This window comes from Microtus oregoni, unplaced genomic scaffold, assembly GCF_018167655.1.
Source record: "Microtus oregoni isolate MIOR12 unplaced genomic scaffold, Mior012 000042F_ref0000377, whole genome shotgun sequence".
Lineage (NCBI taxonomy): Eukaryota > Metazoa > Chordata > Mammalia > Rodentia > Cricetidae > Microtus > Microtus oregoni.
Genome location: NW_024543209.1, coordinates 20,516,811 through 20,536,120, shown reverse-complemented (window position 1 = coordinate 20,536,120; position 19,310 = coordinate 20,516,811). Strand labels below are relative to the sequence as shown.

General features: G+C 45.7%; 2 protein-coding genes across 10 annotated transcripts in view; one reads left to right on the top strand and one right to left on the bottom strand.

Annotated features, from left to right (window-relative positions):
* The window catches only part of Aldh5a1 (aldehyde dehydrogenase 5 family member A1), a 33,159-nt gene extending 25,699 nt beyond the window's left edge, over positions 1 to 7,460 (bottom strand). For both annotated transcript variants that reach the window (XM_041632733.1, XM_041632734.1), the window contains exon 1: positions 7,140 to 7,460. In XM_041632733.1, coding sequence (XP_041488667.1) covers positions 7,140 to 7,460 — 321 coding nt within the window. The remainder of the gene's footprint in view (positions 1 to 7,139) is intronic.
* The window catches only part of Gpld1 (glycosylphosphatidylinositol specific phospholipase D1), a 53,029-nt gene continuing 41,073 nt past the window's right edge, over positions 7,355 to 19,310 (top strand). The window contains exons 1-5 of one of the 8 annotated variants that reach the window (XM_041632728.1): positions 7,375 to 7,503; positions 12,257 to 12,375; positions 12,960 to 13,246; positions 13,765 to 13,932; positions 18,216 to 18,271. In XM_041632728.1, the coding sequence (XP_041488662.1) occupies positions 13,066 to 13,246; positions 13,765 to 13,932; positions 18,216 to 18,271 (405 nt within the window). In that variant the 5' untranslated portion in view covers positions 7,375 to 7,503; positions 12,257 to 12,375; positions 12,960 to 13,065. Of the gene's footprint in view, positions 7,504 to 7,672; positions 7,872 to 12,256; positions 12,376 to 12,959; positions 13,247 to 13,637; positions 13,933 to 18,215; positions 18,272 to 19,310 lie in introns of those variants that run through there. The other 7 variants (XM_041632727.1, XM_041632725.1, XM_041632724.1 and 4 more) reach the window with 7 other exon arrangements.

Sequence of the window (19,310 nt, the reverse complement as noted above, 5' to 3'; positions counted from 1 at the left end):
CAGAAAGTGGTTGGCTATGCCCATGATATTCTTGCCACTACTTGTACATGGGCATGTCTTGTCAGACCAGTTGTTATTGAAGCTTATAGGGTTGTGTAGCTCAGTTCTAATTGGTCTTAATAATAAAAACTTGGAGTCAGCTATCAAGGGGGTGAAAGCGGAAGGATCAGAGCAGAGTAGCCAGCAACTAGAGAGTTCTTTCCTCTACTAATGCACAGACCAAAGGTGTGATCCTGTCCTCAGACTGCCTCTTCAGACTGACTGCCTCAGACTGCACGGCTTCTCAGGATGCACTGAGCTCCTGTCTCCTCCCGCCTTATATTCCTCTCTCTGCCCAGCCGCTATATCACTCCTGTCTCTACCTCCCTAGTGCTGGGATTAGAGGCCTGTGATCCTATGTGCTGATATCACCTTTGTGTGAGCTCTGTTTCTCTTGCAGACTGGATCAGTTTTGAGCAGCCCAGGGTGCCCTTGAACGTAAAGAGATCCGTCTGCCCCGAGTTCTGAGATAAAAGATGTACGCCACCACTCCCTGGCCTCTGGTGACTTTTAGCTCTGCACTCTGAACTTCAGGCAAACTTTATCTGCTAAGACACAAACAAAATATCATGACAGGTTCAAGGCCGGGTAAGACTGAGAATTACTTTACTCTTATGGTGGAGTGCTGTCTTAGAATTTCTACTGTCCAGCTGAAACAACATGACCGAAACAATCTGGGGAGGAAGGGTTTATTCCATCTCACAGTCCACGTCAAAAGAAGTTATGGCCTGACCTGTGCCGTGAGCCACAAGTAAAAGGACAGCTGACAAGTCACTAGGCAAATTCACAGGAGCAGTGAGGAACCTGGTTTGCAGAGCTTCGGGAACACCTTGTCAGGTTGGGAGCTTAGGCCCCAGCCCCTCGCATCTATCCCAGCCCCCAGGCCTGGTCTGGACTCCAAATCCCAGCAGGCCAGATCCTGACCCCTTCCTGGGGGTGGGGTCAGGACCATTCCCCAGGGTATTTAAGTGATCCCCCCCCCCCAAAGAGGAACACGTGGTCTCCCTTTCTTCCTCCCAGGGGTTGCATTTGTGGGGCTTCCTGGTTTCCCCCTCGGGACCACCCGAGAGCGCAGAACTCCCATTAAACCTGGATATTTCTTAATTTGGCTTGTTTTGATTTGGCTTGATTGGGAATTTTGCGTTGGCAGGGAGCTCGTGTTAGGAAATATTCCTAACACACCTGTCTTTTGAATAGTGCCCGTCAGTTCTGCAGAAATCTTGTGAAGTCATAGCCTTCCTCCCTTCCACAGTGGGATTCACCCCAAAATATCCCAGCAGTGTATAAATCATTCTTTAAATTTGACTTTTCCTGTACTGGCAACAGTGGGGCCCAGGTGTGAAAGTACTCACTCAGGCAAACCTTTGTTCTAATAGTCAAATTTACACAAAACTAGACCCCCACAGTTATCATTATTGACAAGAAAGGAGCCCTGAGCAGGAGGCCCCTAGCAGAGAGACAGTATGTCTGCTCTTTGATAAGCAGGTCTGGGTTGCCCTGAATTTTCTCACAGCCAACTCAGGAAAGTATAACCTACTGGCCTTTGCTCTACCCTAACAAGCTATTAATATTCTGTACTCACCTTCACCTTTCATTTGACACAAGGTCTTAGTCTAGGAAATTAGCTGTTTACCCCAAAAATAAACAGGGAAAAAAAAAAAAAAAAGCTTGGGTCGCTAAACCAGCCCCAGAGAAAGGAATTCCTTCTCACCCGGGTGCCAGCGGATACAGCCCAGGGGTCAAGCACCATTCTAATCCTCCCAGCATCTACAGGGGAGCCTCACAGCCACGCCCCTTCTGAGTCATAAGGTGCCTACTTTGTTAGTCTCCGTCCATCTTGTTAGCCCTAAGAAAAGCATGCTTGGTACCATTGCTATCGCCTATGCAATTGCTAGCTATGTCTGTGTGAGTATATAAACTGTAAACCTGTGGAATTGGGAGAAACATCAAGAGGGAAGGACAAAAAGGGAACATCGAAGAGGAGCATCAAAAAGGAACAGCAAGAGGGAAAGATTGAGAGAGCAGTGGAGAGAGCATAGAAAGAATAAATAGAACACGAAGAAAATATTTATGTGCGTTAATTTATTTCATTCACCCTCAGATATCTTTCATCAGTTTTTGTTTGTATAGCGATCCTTCTGCATCCTGAGAAGTTTAGGGGGCTGGCTAACCCCAGCATAAACCTCGATAGACCTGGAGGTAGAAACCTGGACACAGGAGCTGATGCAGAGGCCATGAGGGAGTGCTACTCACTGGCTTGCTCCTTGTGCTTTGCTCAGCCTACTCTCTTGTATATCCTAGAACCACATGCCCAGGGTGACACCATCTACAGTGGGTTAGGCCCTTCCAAATCCATCATCAGTCATAAAAATGTCCTACAGGCCAGTCTTACGGACGTATTTCTTGATTAGGATTCCTTCTTCCCAGATGACTCACCTTGTGTCAAGTTGACATAACAACTGACAGCTTGTCAACCTCACACACAAACACACCACTTAGGCCACATCTTCTTCTCGTTGCTCTCTGGATATCACGGTCATATAAATCTCACAACGTAAAAGCATTTCTACTTTTAAGAGTTTCGTGGTCTTTACAAATTCAACACGTTGAAAGTTCAGTTTCTTTAAAACATCAAATCTCTCTAAAACATCAAAATTCTCTCTAAAATACCCCCAATCTCTCTAAATATCCAAATATTTGTAAAATTCCAAAATCTCTTAACTGTTAGCTCCTATAAACTGAAAATAAGTTCAATGCTTTTTATTATAAGAGGAAAGAAACCAGGCATAGTTCCAATCAGATTAGAGCAAAACCAAAGTCCAGCTGTGCTGAGCTCGGTGTCAGACATCTGGAGCTTATGATCTTGGGCTTGGCAGCGGCCATTCTCCAGCTCCGTCAGCCACAGCACATACAGCTTATGTCACAGGCTCAAGTTGGCTCTACACCACAGCTGCTACTGTCCCTGGTGGCCATCCCATCATCGTATTGGCATCTCCAATCGCTGAGTTGTCCTGATGTGAATGGACTGCACCTTCACCAATAGCCTCTCCTAGGCTCTCCTTGGGGACTCTGACCCTGCCACATGGTGCCATGACTCAACTTTTCTTTACGACCCCTTCAATCCTCGGACTTCTCATGCAACTAAGGCTGTACCTTCTTTACCAGTGGCTCTCCTGGTCTTTCTTTAGGGACTCCAGTCCTGCCATACAGCATCAAGCCTCCACTCTCAATGATCCTTCATGACTTCAAAACAGTACCACAAACTCTTATACATTACCAAAGTTGGCTTTCAGTGTAAGATGCAGCCCCATCCAATTCTGGGCCACTGTCACTGTATGCTAACCTCAAGGAAATACTCACCAGAAGATTGCATCTACTGTTGTTGCTCTCTCTCTCTCTCTCTCTCTCTCTCTCCCTCCCTCCCTCCCTCTCTCTCTATCTCTCTTTTGATTGTTCAAGACAGGGTTTCTTTGTGTAGCCTTGGTTGTCCTGAAACTCACTCTGTAGAGCTTCAAACTCACAGAGATCCACCTGCCTCTACATGGGATTAAAGGTGTGCACCACTATGCCCAACTTGCTGGGCTCTTTTTAACCACCACTAATTTCTCAGCTCCTGTTGACCAGCATTGATTGCTGCAGAAAAGCAAAAACTTTGCTTTAGTAGTTCTTAATTCAAAATACCACCTAAAAGGCATTGATAGAGTCGTTAAGGAACTTTGAAACTTCCCTCTGCAATTTCACATTCTAGGCCCCCATCATCTTTATTGCTTTCAACATTATTTTCCAGACTCCTACAGAGCAGCCCAGTGAGTTCTGAGCACTCAACAGCTTTTCCAGCCAAAGTTCCAATGGTACCACAATCCTCCCCCAAACGCAGGGCCAGGTCTGTCACAGCAATATATGTTTCTATTGCTATGCTAAAACACCATGACCAAACGCAGTTTGGGGAAGAGCTTATTTCATCCTACACTTCTGCCTCACAGGCAGTCATCGAAGGAAGTCAGGGCAAGAACTGGAGGCAGAAGCCTGGAGGCAGAGACGGCGGAGGAGTGCTGCTGACTAGCTTGCCCTTCATGGCTTGCTCAGTCTACTTTCTTACATACCCGAGGGCCACCTACTCAGGGGCAGTACTACCCACATCTCGTATCAATCAAGACAATGCCCTACAGGCTTGCCTACACGCCAATCATACTCTTATTAAGATTCCCTTTTCCTAGATAACCCTACTTGTGTCAAGTGGACAAAAAGTCCATCAGTGTACACTGCCCAGCACTGTGACAGATATATCCAGTAGAGATGAAGCTTCTAGATCAGAACCAGCTTGATACCTCCATGTGCTATGACTCAAATACATGGTATGTACTTAACCTCCTCAGTGCTGGGAATGGGTCTTACCATCAAGGTCTAGGAGATCACCAATAGCACTGGCCATAGCCTTAAATGACACTAAAATCCTTTTTAAAGAAGTCATTGGAAGCTTATCTTCTACTGTAGAAGTCCCATAGACAGACAGACAGACAGACTGACTGACTGAAATGAAGTTACTCTCTAACAGTGCCCTTACTGGGTACCACAGGCTAACAAATAAGGAGCTCAGTGCCAGGAATGGGTTAAATCTTCTGGAGCTGTTAGCCCACAGACCTCCAAACAGTACAGGCTGTTATTCATCTTCGTTTTCTACCAGCTAAATCCATAGGAAGAGCAAAATTATTTTCCTTATAAAGTTAGCCTGCCCCAGGAATTTCCTTATTAATAAAAACAAACAAACAAAAGACAAAGGCAGGTCAATAGCGCCTCTTAACAGGCCTGTTTCTACCAGGGCCCTCTTACAGCCTCTCATCAGCATCAGGGTTGGGGTATTCCTGTCCACGCACTCTGTCAAAGTAAAGCTGGAAGTCCTTGGATGGTCCACAGGTCCTGACGGAAGCAGCCCCTTCTCCGCCGCCTCTATGACAGCTTCCTGCATTCCTTCCTAGTTCTTGGTCCACTATGGGCCACAAGGACCTCCTTGCTGTTCTGGAAACCAAGTAGCCATGTTTCTGCGTAGTTCAGGATTCCCCCTTACCTCTCTTAGTCCTTACATCCTAAGGAAGGCTGACCTTGAAGTTATATGAGGAAATGTGTCCCCTTCTAGAGTTAGGTGTTGACGTCTAGATCCTCCTCATTAGTGCCTCAGAATGAGACCATGCTTGGGGATAAAGTTTAAAGAGGTGATTAAGTTTAGCTAGGTACCCAGCACGCAGGAGGCAGAGGCAGGCAGATCTCTGTAAGTTCGAGGCCAGCCTGGTCTACAGAGCTAGTACCAGGACAGCCAGGGCTACACAGAGAAACCCTGTATGGAAACCGCTCCCCTCCCCCGCAAAATAAAGTTCAGCTAGGCCCTAAATCAGCAACTGGTCCCAGAAGAAGGTGATGGTGACAGAACCAAGAACAAAGTCTACAAGCGAAGGAAAGAGGCCTCAGGAAGAAGCCAGGCCTGCCGCCATTTTGTCCTGTCTTAGGGTTTCTGTTGTTGCAACAAACAACCACGACCTAAAAGCAAGTTGGGAGGAAAGGGTTTATTTGGTTTACTCTTTCACATCATAGTTCATCATCAAAGGAAATCGGGCCAGAACTCAAAAAGGACAGGACCTGGAGACAGGGGCTGATGTAGAGGCTATGGAGGGGTGCTGCTTCCTGGCTTGTTCCCCATGGCTTGCTCAGCCTGCTTTCTTACAGAACCCAGGACCTCTAGCCTAGGGAAGGCACCACCCACCATGGGCTGGGTCCTCCCCTTTCAACTACTAATTAAGAAAATGCTTTACAGATTTCCCTACAACCTGATCTTATGGAGGCATTTTCTCAATTGAAGTTCCTTCCCCTTAGATGACTTTAATTTGTGTCAAGTTGACATAACCCTAGCCAGCACAACCTCTGACTTCTAACCTCCAGAATAGCAGGGAGACACAATTCTGTCACTTTTTAAGCCACCCAAACAGTACTTTGCTGTGACATCCTCACAGACCTGTATTCTGTTCTGCTCCTGGTCCTTCTTCCTGACCTCTGACCTCTGGGCCTGCCTGTGTCTTTGCTCCCCATATTATCCATCACCTTCAACACACTTTCTTGCTGAGGAAGGTGTTTATTGTTTGTAGTTTGGATCCCAAGAACACAATGCATCACAAGAGCTCTACAAGAGGCTGGATCTCTGCCTGCATGTATGTATGTGCACCTTCTGAGTCCCTGCCATTCCCTGGAACAGGCTGTTAAAGGGTCACCATGGGAGGGCTGAGAACTGAACCCAGTTCTCTCAAAGCAGCAAGTGCCTCTTCAGGGCTGGACTCCAGCTCCCCTGCCCATCCTGCTTTTCTTTGGCTCAGCATTCCAAGCACCCCAGAAATATGTGACAGGTAGCCAGCGCTCAGTAACTCCCCCTTGAGTGGGTGGATGTTAAGACTCTGGGGTTTCTGCCCTTATCAGTAGGCACCTATTTTCAGGGAGGTTGTGAATGATAGGGAAGCCATGATTTCAGTGTTGACTGCAGGGGTAACATCATACATGAAGGAGGAAGAAAATTTCTAAACTAGTTTTCTGTCTTACCGTCTATCCCCTCATTGTCCACCCAAGTGACAGCCCTTCCCATTAAGACTGAAAATCAGAGACTGCACCTGGGCTTTTCTCTCCCCTGAACAAAGCTCACACAGCCTTTCTCAGTGTCCTTGACACAACCCCTACACAAACAGCTCCACGTGCAGCCTACACGTACAGATATACAGCCTCTACCTATAGCTCCCATATATAGTGCTCTCTCTCCTGCCCCTTCTACACACACACACACACACACACACACACACACACACTCACTCACAGGAGAGGTAGAGAGAGCTAACAGTATTCAGCTCACTTTTATTATGCACCCCTATTCTTCTCTCTTATTTGAGATTTGAAAACGGGGGATCTGACAACATGGTGGGCACCGATCCCAAGCTCCAAACTTATTTGTGTCTTTTTGTTGTTGCTCTGTGTACCCCGGGGAACTGGGCTGGGGGTGTCACGCGCTGGGTTCACTTTGGGTATCTGCTTCCCCCAGAGGCCGAGCCTGCACCTGACAGCGCTCTCACCTTGACAGAGACCCCTTTCCAGCCGCAGAAGGCATCGTAGGCGGCGCGCACGGCTGCGCGGGCCTCGGGCACCCCGCAGTCGGCCACGGTGCCCAGTGTGGCGCCGTTGGCCGGGTCGTGTACCGGGAAGGTGGCGGGGGCCGGGAGCCAGCGGCCTCCCACGAAGCTGTCCCCGCGGAGTAGGTCGGCGGGGAGGCCAGCGGGGCCGCGGGCGTAGCTGCGACGCTGGGTTCCCGCGGGCTCCGGGCGGCGGCAGCGGCCGGAAGGCGGTAGCGCCGGACGAGCGGCCCAGAAACTCCGCAGCAGAAAGCGGGTCGCCATGGCCCCGCAGTGGCGGCGACAGAGGCAAGGGACAGGCAAGCGAGTGAGCAGGAGCTCAGGGGTCGCGGGAAAGCGGGAGCGCGGCGACGGGGACGCGCAGGGTGGCGGGGCTGGCGACGGGGACGGCCGCTGAGGGTGGCGGGGACGCCGAGAGCGCCCCCTCCCTGTGCTCCAGGAGCTGCATGGTTCTAAACCGGCCTGTGCTCCCCGCGGGCCTGCTAGTAAAATGAACTTGCGCACATAAAGCCACCTTTCCCGGGGTCGGGTGCTCACTTGGCATTTCTTAGGTCTTAACGGTGACAGGAGCCCCGGCAATATGTTAACCAAGGCTAATATAGAGGTTCTGCATGCTGCAGCTCTTGAACACTGGGACTGGGGACCACTATTCGATGAGGGGCGAAGTGCAGCTCGGTAATCTGTCCTTTGCATGCTTTTCTTCATATCCTTCTTCATGAATTCGAAGCAGGGTGCTCCTGAGTACTGAGATATGGGGTAAACCATTCAACCAGGGTCGGGTCGAAGTGAGGCTCAGGCATTCCCCTTGCATGCTTTTTTGCATATTTCCTCTGGTGGATCTTTGCAAGTAGATTCGTATGCTGCATGTCCTAGCTGCTGTAGGTCAAGCAACTTGCAAGGCTGAAGTCTGGCCAACTAGTAAATGGAAACAATCAAGGCCCAGACCTTTAACCCCAGGCTTTGGGGGGCAGAGGTGGGAGGTTCTCTGTGAGTTCAAGGTCAACCAGGGCTACGTAGTGAGACATTATTATTATTATTATTATTATTATTATTATTATTATTATTATTATTATTATTAGCAATAGGATGTGAGGATTGAACATAGCAAATCACCCCAAACAGCATCTTCATTCTCTGGATACATCTCAAACTTTACAGCAACAAGGAACCCCAAGTTAATTTGGATAAAAGAAATAGCAGGTCCGTGCTCAGAATTTGGGGGTCAAATGCAACTCAATATTTTTTTTTAAATATTTATTTTATTTATTTATTATGTATACAATATTCTGTCTGTGTGTATGCCTGCAGGCCGGAAGAGGGCACCAGACCTCTTTACAGATGGTTGTGAGTCACCATGTGGTTGCTGGGAATTGAACTCAGGACCTTTGGAAGAGCAGGCAATGCTCTTAACCACTGAGCCATCTCTCCAGCCCCCCCCCCTTTAATAAGTATTTCTTTTTTTTTAATTTTTTTCGAGACAGGGTTTCTCTGTAGCTTTGGAGCCTGTCCTGGAACTAGCTCTTGTAGACCAGGCTGGCCTCGAACTCACAGAGATCCACCTGCCTCTGCCTCCCGAGTGCTGGGATTAAAGGCGTGCGCCACCATCGCCCCTATGCATTATTTTAAGATGCCACGACTTAACATTTTCTCGTGTTCATTTTCAATTACTGTAGATTGTGTGAAAGTGTCTTGCTGGCCTTTCTAAAGCACGTATGGTTTTCTCTTATTAATAAAAGGATAATAATTATTGAGAAAACGTGACTATGTACCCTAGTAGAAGGAAGACCTACATCTCGCAGCCTTCCTTCCTAGAGTTCTGGGGTTACAGGCAAGAGCTGCATGTCCCAGTTAGGGTACTGTATTTGCAAAATGCCTACGATGACCTTTTAACCATGGACTTTGTCTTTTGCTGAGTCAGAGCCTTCTAGCTTTGTGCCAGTCATATCTGGCAGAAGTTGTAACAACAGCATTTAATTATGTGTGCAGATGGTGTGCACACACATGTGCCTGTGTTTGTTTACTATTTTTGTCCTCTATTTTGTTGAGGGGATTGGGAAGAGGAGTCAAGATATGAAGGGCCTCTGTGGCTATCCCAATCTGGCGTTTTCTCCTGCTGCCTATAGGGGGAGCTCTACTAACAGTCCATTCTACCTAGTCTGGGCTTTCCTTCAGAACAGGTCTTAATCGCTGTAGGCCCCAAACTTGAAATCAGCTGTGAATCTCACTTTCCAGTCCAGAATTTATTCTCTCTGTGTGTCTTTCTGTCTCTTTATCTCTCTCTCCCCCCCCCTCCTGCTTTCCCTTACCCTCTCCCCTACTACCCACCTTTCTAACTTAAAAACAAAACAAAACAAAGCAAAACCAGGATTTCATTCTGCAGCCAGAGTTGACCTCAAAGGCACCATGTAGCTCAGGCTGGCCTTGAACTTAGCAAATCCAAGTGCTGGGGTTCCAGGCATGTGTCACCACCCCTAACTTGAGAAGATGTCTGAAGCCCTTCCTATTCCCCTTCTCAGCTGGCTGGCCCTCCAGGCACCGCAGGAGTGATACCTAGGAGCCTACCACTCAGCGTTTCTCTCTTTTAAAGTGAGAAGGGAAAGGAATCTTGCTGTATTAATCTTCACACCAATGTTGCAGTAAAACTGCCATTTATTTACTTATTTGATGAAGGACGGAGTTCACCAAGATAACAGTCCCTATAGTCTGAGAAGTGGCACGCCCCACGTCCCATACTGTTTTGTGCCCTCCCCCTTCCTCTCCTCCCCCCCCCCCCCCCCAAGCTCCCTTTAGAGTGGGAACAATTCCTGCCAGCCTTCTGGTGTCTCCCAGACCTTGGGTAGGTATGCTCACTAGGACCTTTAGGAGAAATTCACTGGGAAAGGGAGGATGGCTTCCCTTTTCTCCATATGCTCCTGGGAACCATTAGTTTTCAGTTCCTGGCCTTTAAAACATATTTATTTCTGTGGAGAGGGGGAGGGTTGCCAGATTGGCTCTCTCCTTCTACCATGTGGGTCTCAGGACTTGAACTTAGGTCATCAGGCTTGGCAGCAGGTACCTTTACCTGCTGAGCAGTTCCTAAGGCCTCAGTCCCTGGCTTTGTCCACTTCCCCAGCTGCTGTCCTGGTCCTGTAATGTCAGTGATATATTAGACTACGGGAGAAATGAGCTGCTCTAGTCGAAATTACATCTAAAGCTGGGTCTGGTGGCTCACACCTGCATCACGTGTAGAGGCAAGGAGACCGAGAATTCAAGGAAGGCCTGGGAAGATGGCCCATGGGTAAAAGTGCTTGCCTCCCAAGCCGAAGGACCCAAGTTCAATCTCCAGGACCACATAAAGAGGTGGATACAGTGCAGATATCTGCCAATCCCACCACTCCTGTGGCAAGACAGGAGGTGAAGATAGGAAGCACCAGTTAGCCTGGACCACTCAGAGAAGCAGACCCTGCCTCGAGGGACCCTACCTCAACAAGGGACGTCTCTCTCTCTCTCTCTCTCTCTCTCTCTCTCTCTCTCTCTGTCTGTGTGTGTATGTGTGTGTGTGTGTGTGTGTGTGTGTGAGAGAGAGAGAGAGAGAGAGAGAGAGAGAGAGATTCCTGAAACTTGTTGTCTGACCTCCACAGATATGCCTGCATTCACCCTCATTGGTACGCATGTGTGTGCACACACACTTAAAAAAACAAAAGAAATCAAGGCATAACTCTGCTCCATAGGGGGTTTGAAATAGCCTATACTATATGTGTGCCTTATGAAAAAATATTGTACCTCATTTATCTGCACATAGAGACCTGTTTTTATTTCAAAGGCTTCATCAAATTTTGCTTTATATCTGTATTTAAGTGTTTAGAAACAATCTTACACTGACTACCCGAGTCTTACACTGCATACCTAAGTGGGCTTGTGTTGTAGCTCAGTGGTAGGATATTTGCCCAGAACAAAGGAAGCTCCGGATTTGATCCCCTGTACTACAAAAAAACAAACAAAACAGAAATCAACAAAGAAAAATAATAGAAATCCATGGTGAATTTGAGGGGGAATTTTTTTCTGGATAATAGTTGTGGACATATATTGCCCTTACTGTATACTAATCTCCATTAAACATGAATTGTATATTTCCCCATCCAATGCCCATGATGGTCTAATAAGGTGGAAACTCTCCTTGTCTCTGAATCACAGAGAAGCAGAAACATGTTTTGATAACTTGCACATGGTCTCTCACTGAGCCTATAACTCACTGATTTAATTAGACTAGCTGACTAATGAACTTCTGGGATCTGCCTGCCTCTGCCTCCCCCGCACTGGGGTTACAGATGTGTATCACTGTGCCTGGCTTTTACAGGATGGTGAGGATGAAAACTCGGGTCCTCGTGCTTGTGATTGAGTGACTAACCATCTCCCAGCGTATCAGATTGTTCTCTGGACACAGAACTATAGCTTAGCTTTCTCTTAAAGTCATAGCTTGAAGAGAAACATGCAATCCTGTTTTCATGGCTACAACGTAACGCAAACTTCATAAAAACTCCAAAAAAGATTCTCGCATAACCATTACATTGTACTAAGTGAAGATTTCCTTTCCTTTTTATTGCATTAATAAATAAAGTCATTCTAAACTTTAAATGTACAAAATACACAAGAAATTTGATATTAGTGTTGGTTAGTAATGGAAGCTACTTCTTTCTCTGGTGCTTTTGTATGGCTTGGTTTTCTGGTATCTGCTTAGCCCTTTTAGAAAGGATTTTTCCCCCCCTGGTATCCTTGGCAGTCCTCTTTCTGCTTTCTTTTCTGTTGTTTTAAGATTTTTACTGCATTTATTTACTTGTGTTTGTGAGTGGGGAATAGATTCTCACTTGGGGATTGAACTCAGGTCATCAGGCTTGGCAGCAAATGCCTTCACACACCGCCATCTTGACAGCCCTTTGCTTTTCAGAGAGGGTCTCGGTGTAGTCCAGGTTAACCTCGAATTTCTCTAAATCCCCGTTCTGCCTTTAGAGTGCTGGGATTACAGTGTGAGCAGCCACGCCGGATTTTCTGTGGTTGACGGGCTACTCTTGGGTGTTCTACAGTTTACTCAAGTCCTGCTTTGCCATCACTGCCACCTCACCTGAAGGAGGCTCAGAGTGAGAGGGGCGCCAACTCAGACTCCTGCAGGCAGAGTGGTCTGGGGGACATGCTCGTGTGGATGGTTAGTACAAGAGGACACTGAGGAGGGCATATTCATTGAAGGGACAACTGGCTTCCACTTCACTTGACTGTAATATCATGGAGGAATGTTGGTTCAGGAAGTCAGTTCTTTGAAGGTTTTAGTTTGTTTTGTGTAGAGAACTAAAATTCTAGATTTATATGTGAATTCACTCACTTAAAAAAGTTAATCTGGCTAGGTATCCTGGCTCATACCTACAGTTCGAACACTGGGAGGTACAAGCAGGAGAATCTGGAATTTAAGGTCATCCCTGGCGACATAATAAGGTCAGAGCTATTCTGGCATACATGAAATCCCATTGACAAAGCTAAAAATAAACAAAGTGGTGTAAGTTTATAAACACCCTGCTAGCCAAATTAAACAAAACAAAACAAGAAAATGACTTTTAGCCTGTGGCTTAAAAGTAGTTAGAAGCAGTGAAGCCCCGTGTCCCTAGGTGTAGGAGAACTACAGAATTCATTTCCTGGGGTTTGAATGGGGACGAGTTAAGATTACAAACTCTGCCTGGCAGCCAGCCAACTTAAATTATCCTGCCTTTTGTTTATTCATCTCTTCCCCTTGCTTAGCCCGAGAATGAACGCTGCCTCCTCCAGTCCTTTGGGAGCACTCCCTGCCTCCAGCACATACAATGCATTGTCTGCGAGTTAAGATCAGCGTCATTTACGTCCATGAATGACCCGAATTGCTTCCCTTGCTCTGCCTGTTGCTGATTGGCTGCTTCGTGATGAGTATATTCTGAGCCCAGCATTGTCCAGACCCTTGTCTCTTCACCCTAATCTGCTTCCTGCCTCCACCTCCCAGGTGCAGTCAGTATCTTTGGGCTGCAGGAATCCTTCCTTGCAACACATCTCAGGTAAGTCCTGTTGGAAGAACCGGAGTAGAAGGCCAGGAGTGGCTGGGGTTGTGCAACACAGAGAGGTGTCAGTATCTGTTGCCAAATACAAAAAGAGAAGCCGGTTCTAGGTGATCACCATAAAAGCTTTCCCAGCATGCACTTGGGGCTTGGGAGGATGAGGAAACTCTGTTAAGTGTGAGCAGAGGATGCCCAAGATGCTGCCCATGGAGGAGGAGGCGGCAGTCTAATGGAGTGGCCATCAACCAGCACAGGCAAGTATCTTGTTTAGAAAACAACTTGAAGGCAAGTTTGGGTTGCCGTGCCAGTGGTGTGTGGAGGGGAAATCTGGTGGCTGGGATGGTAAAGAGGCTTTGTTGATCCCAGCAGATTGCTTTCTCTCACCTCTTAGGCGTCTGTTTGCTGTTCTGGAAAAGCTAAACAGTGGTTGATCTGTTGATTTTATTGGAAAACAGTACTATTTTGAAACGAGGCCTGGTTTCCTGTGTAGAGGGAACACACCGAGTCTCTGCCTGCAGCTTGGAGTCACAGTTTGGCTACAGCCTGGATTGTCCCCACATTAGCAGAGCAGCTGGGGAGAGATGACAACATGTCTACTGGCAAGCTGTGGTCGGGCCTGCTGCTCCTGCTGTCTTGTTTCTGCTCTAGAATTTCATCCTGTGGCCTCTCAACACACGTAGAAATAGGTAAGTACTGGGCCTTATTTGTCTATCTGTCTTTCTGTTTTAGAGACAGGATCTCCTGATGTAGCTCTGACTGACTTGGCGCTCACTACGTAGAACATGCTAGTCTCAAGGTTGAGGTGTTTGTCCCACCTCTCTTGAGTGCTGGGCTTATGGGTGCTCTACACCATTCCTGTCCCTTTGGGCTAGTTTTTCAAGATTATTAGTTTTAATTTTTTGTGTGTAGGTGTGTGCACGTGAGTGTAAGTGACTGGGGGTCAGAGGCATCAGATCCCTTTGGAGCTGGAGTTATAGGCAGTTATGAGCTACCCAACATGGGTGCTGGTGACTAAATTATGTCCCCATCAAGAACATTAGTAACACCTGAGTTATCTTTCTATCCCTCTTGGTGTGTTAAAAGGACAAGAATCTATCAGTAAGCTTAAGAAAGAGATTGGAAATCTATTTCTCATATTGATACAATTCTCCCTGCTGTGGGAAGTGGCCTAGACAGTGGAGAAGGCAGAGAAGACAGAGACAAGGTTGGAAGTGTTCAGGGCTGGGAACGGCAGGTGGGTTTGATGGAGGGATAGGGAGGAGAGAGAGCTGAGGCCCTTTATGTTTGGCCCCTGGGTGTTCCTGGCAGGGGACAGTAAGGAACTGAAGAAAGTCTTAGGAGAGCAGGAAGGTGGACGCCTATGACAGGGCTGTGAGATTATTTTCGTTGCGTTTATACAGGCATTTCCAGGCAGATGTGAAGAGTCATGTGTGGCCATGGGAATGGATCTCTGAGTCAAGTGACTGTTTATGGCTCTTATGTGTATGACACATCATTTGAGCTTTAAGGTCACCCTAATTTCCATCACTGACCTAGATTATTTCCTATGGGTTAAGTGCTACCCATTGGCCTTAAGGGGCTTGGCTTCGGGGGAGTTACGGCAACTGGTGAAGCTGAGTGGTGAAGCTGAGTGGTGGCTAGTATTCCAGGAGAGCAGCTTAGCATTGGGAGCTCTGCAGAAGAGGGCCACGTGCTAAAGTGTGCCTGGCCTTGGGGACAGAGGTGGCTATCTGGCATCTACTAGTTATCTAATTCTGACTAGTTATTGCCACCTAGACAGTTCTGGGAAGAGGGAATTTCAACTGAGGAATTGCCTCCATCAGATTAGACTGTCGATAAGTCTGTGGGACATTTTCCTGATTCCTGATTGATGGGGGAGGTTCAGTTCACTGTGGGCAGATGTCTGGGCATATAAACAAAGCAGGCCAAGCAAGCTAGTAAGTACTGTTCCTCCATGGTCTCTCCTTCAGTTCCTGCCTGCAGGCTCCTGATTTGTATTTCTGCCCTGATTTCCCCATGATTGGGGTGTGCAAGCCAATAAAATCTTTCCTCCTCAAGTCACTTTTGGCCATGGTGTTTATTTCAGCAATAGAATCAGACCAGGATAGACTGGATTTGAATAAGTGAAAACAGGAGGGCTTTTTTTTTTTCAGACTTCCCTTTTTCTAGCTTTGCTAAGGAATAATTGACCAAAAATAAACTGTATATATTTAAGGTATGAGATCTGATATGTTGATAAGCTAATTGAAATACTCATCACATTACATAGCTACCATCCTAAGCATGTGTTCGGGTCTCTCCTGACAAATGGATCTCGATCTTATGAAACGTATTTGTGAAATTTTTTAACATATGGAAAGTGTAAGGTAATTCATAATATGAGCAAAGTAAGAGTGCATTCTACAGCAATTTTAAGACTAATTTAAGGTAGATTTAATGTTATGGGCTTTCTTCTATTTCAATAAAGATGATATTATTTCATACTTATGCCACCTCTATCAGTTACAAAGAGTGACAAGGTTACAGATATGACAGGAAAATTTACCAGTGCAAAGTAGATGTAGACTCTGAGCCGTGGCAGGCAGGACCCTCAGATTGCAGTTCCCAGTGTAAAGAGACACAGAGGGCTGTGTTTGCAGATGAGGAAATGGAAATACCATTTCAGGCTCGCTTGTGTCTTGACAACGAGCCTGATCTTTCTATCAAACATCACTACTGAAAGGGAGTCGGGAAACAACGGGAAAGGACACAGATCTCAGCTATTAGACAGTCCTGCTGTAAACTGGATGTGTGGTTCTGAGCAGCCTGTGGCAGTGGAGTGTCCCACAAGGCTGGGAGGGGGCAAACTCCTGAATTCTGACGGCTCTTCCAACTCTAAAGTGACAGACACTCTAAGGGAGCATAGGTAAATGAAAATGACTATTTAAATCCTGGAGTAAAACAAACAAAAAAAACCCTTGGAGTTTCTGTGTTGATGCCTAATGGACACGAAAGTCCTAATGGGTATTTAAACATATCCAGTCAGGTAGTGGTTTATACTTGTAGTTCCAGCAATGGAGAGGCATAGGCAGGAGGATCATTGTGAGTTCCAGGCCAGCTTGGGTTACAAGGTGAAGCCCTTTTTCAAAAAAAAAAGATCGATGTCCACAGACATACAAGAAATAGAACCTGCACAAAGTCTAAGGTTTTTCATATAAAAGGCAATTGAAATTTCACCTTATATTTACCAACAACTTAGATGATATAGCTAGTTCGTTTTTTTATTTTTTTTTTCATTTTTATGTGAGGCCTGAGTGGAAGATTGGCATTTATGTCAATTTGTTATTAGAATTATCCTTGTTCAGTGGTTTGTGTTGGGAAACACTGGAATCTTACATCCATATTATTTGTATGTTTTATAACTTGACTGTTAGGGTATCAATGAATACAGTACAGGGGTGGTTTTGTTTTTTAAATTGGTATGTGAATTAAAAAAAATGCCATTCAGGGCTTGAGCCATGGCTCAGCAATTAAGAAAACTGATTGCCTTTTCAGAGGACCTGGGTTTGCTTTGTAGCGCCCATATGAGCTCTAATTACTGTCTACACTCTAGGGATCCATCACCCTCGTCTGGCCTATGAAGGCACCAGATGCATGTGGTGCATAGACATGTATGTAGGCAGAACCTCATACGCATAAAAATAAATCTTTTAAAAAGTGAATGTAATTCACAATAGAAATTAGCTGTTGCCATTGCCATTGCATGTGTTCCCAGGAACGTCAGCCCTTCCACTGATGCTCAGATTCAGTTTGAATCTCTTTATGTGTGTGTGTGGGGGGGGGGGGGGTAGTAGACTAAGGCGGTTTTCTGTGGTAACCTTGTCCTTTCAAAGTATTTCAATCATGAAATACACTTGGGGGTCAGGCATGCTTTGAGCTTTTCTTGTATTTTGTGTTTATATTTATTTCCTCAGTTCTGAGGCAAATACCATGAGAGTTTCTGTTTTCCCAGTTCCTCCCAAATGGCTGCTACTGTCCTCACTCAGTATGTACTTTCTGTGGTTCCCTCAGCCAACCTGTAAGGTAGCATTTTGTTTTCATTTCACATAGAGGGAACTGAGGCCTACAATGTTGGGTAACTTGTCCAAGGTCATAGTTAATTAAGCAGAAATTTTAAATTTCCATATAAATTTGATTTGTATTCTGATGATATAAATATTTTTGAAACAATTATACCTTAGCCAGGCATGGGGAAGGATGCTTTTAATCCTAGCACATGGAAGGAGGCAGGTGGATCTCTGAGAGCTCAGGGCCAGTGTAGTCTACAGAGTTCCATGCCTGTCAGGGCTGCACAGAGAGGCCCTGTCTCAAACAGACAGACAGACAGACAAACAAAACAGTTATGTGTAAAGAAAACCTCAAGGGAATACAAACTTACTTTTTGTTTCCAGTTCTCTCTATAGTTTGCAACTCTGAAATTCTGTTTCCCTCAAAACTGATCTCTATGGAGCTAGAGAGGTGGTTTGTCAAGTGAAAGTGCTTCTTTTTTTTAATATTTATTTATTTATTTATTTATTATGTATACAATATTCTGTCTGTGTGTATGCCTGTAGGCCAGAAGAGGGCACCAGACCTCATTACAGATGGTTGTGAGCCACCATGTGGTTGCTGGGAAGTGAACTCAGGACCTTTGGAAGAGCAGGCAATGCTCTTAACCTCTGAGCCATCTCTCCAGCCCCTGAAAGTGCTTCTTGCTCTTGCACAGGACCCAAGCTCACTTCTAAGCCTCCATGCTGGGGGGCTCACAACCGTGTATAACTCCAGCTCCAGGGGATCCTATGCCCTCTTCTAGCTTCCATGGGTAACTGCACTCATGTGTGTATAACCATACCCCCCCCCCACACACACACATAATTTAAAAGAAATCTTTTAAAAATGATCTCTGGTAAGTACAGTTGAACTTAGCTTGTATGATATTCATTTCTTTCAGGACACCGGGCTCTGGAGTTTCTTCAGCTTCAAAATGGACACATTAACTACAAAGAGGTAGGGAGCTGGATTTCTGTTGACTGTACATACGTTTCCCTCTGTGGGTGTCAAACAAAAGTCTAAACATCTTTAATCCTAAGAGTTGTCCTTATGTCTTTATAAAGCTAATGTTGTGGTTAAAAGGTACACATCTCCTCCAGTGCCACTCAGTCACTATGTATGTATACAAATAAATATGTCTATCAATTTTAAACATTTTAATATACTACATATATTAATATTTAAAATTTAAATATGTAGGTAATATAATTTATAATTTAAAAACATGTTTCTTTGCTTTTTGTAATAGTTGGTATAGAATCTAGGGTCTTGTGCATGCTAGGCAATAGCTTTACTAGTGAGCTATATGCCTGGTCCTTGAAATATTTTTTATATAATTTTTTTCTTATAAAGAGAGGTCACACTTGAGAGAAACCACTCGTTCATTTTCTACTTTTCATCACTATATGTTGTCCACATCTTTATCATCAGGAGGAGCAGAATCTCTCTCTCTCTCTCTCTCTCTCTCTCTCTCTCTCTCTCTGGGGTGTGTGTGTGTGTGTGTGTTTAGAATATATTGCTGGAAATTGAACCCAGGGCCATGCATGTTCTAGATAAGAGTTGTCGCCTCAGCTTGAACTCAGAAGCCAGAGAGCTTTATGAAGAAGCGTGCTATTTCTGTGTCTCCTTTCACCTATAGGACTATATGATGGGTCACCTGTGCCCATCCTAAAGTCAGTTTAACCCATTGTGTTCCTATGCACTACTTCTAGTTGAATAATAATAATAATGATAATACATAACATTCTACGGCAAAGACGAGTCTTAAAGACCGACACTGGTAACAGTGGTTGGCAGTCTCTTGTGACATCAGAACTAACTCAGACCACTGGTCTGAGGAGATGGCTCAGCAGGTAAAGGTGCTTGCTGCTGAGCCTGCCAACCTGAGTCTGATCCAGACAGTGGAAGGAAAAACCTACTTCTGAACGTTGCTCTCTGACCTCTACATATGGCCTATGGCACACATGCATACATAACTAAATGTAAAAAGAAAGGC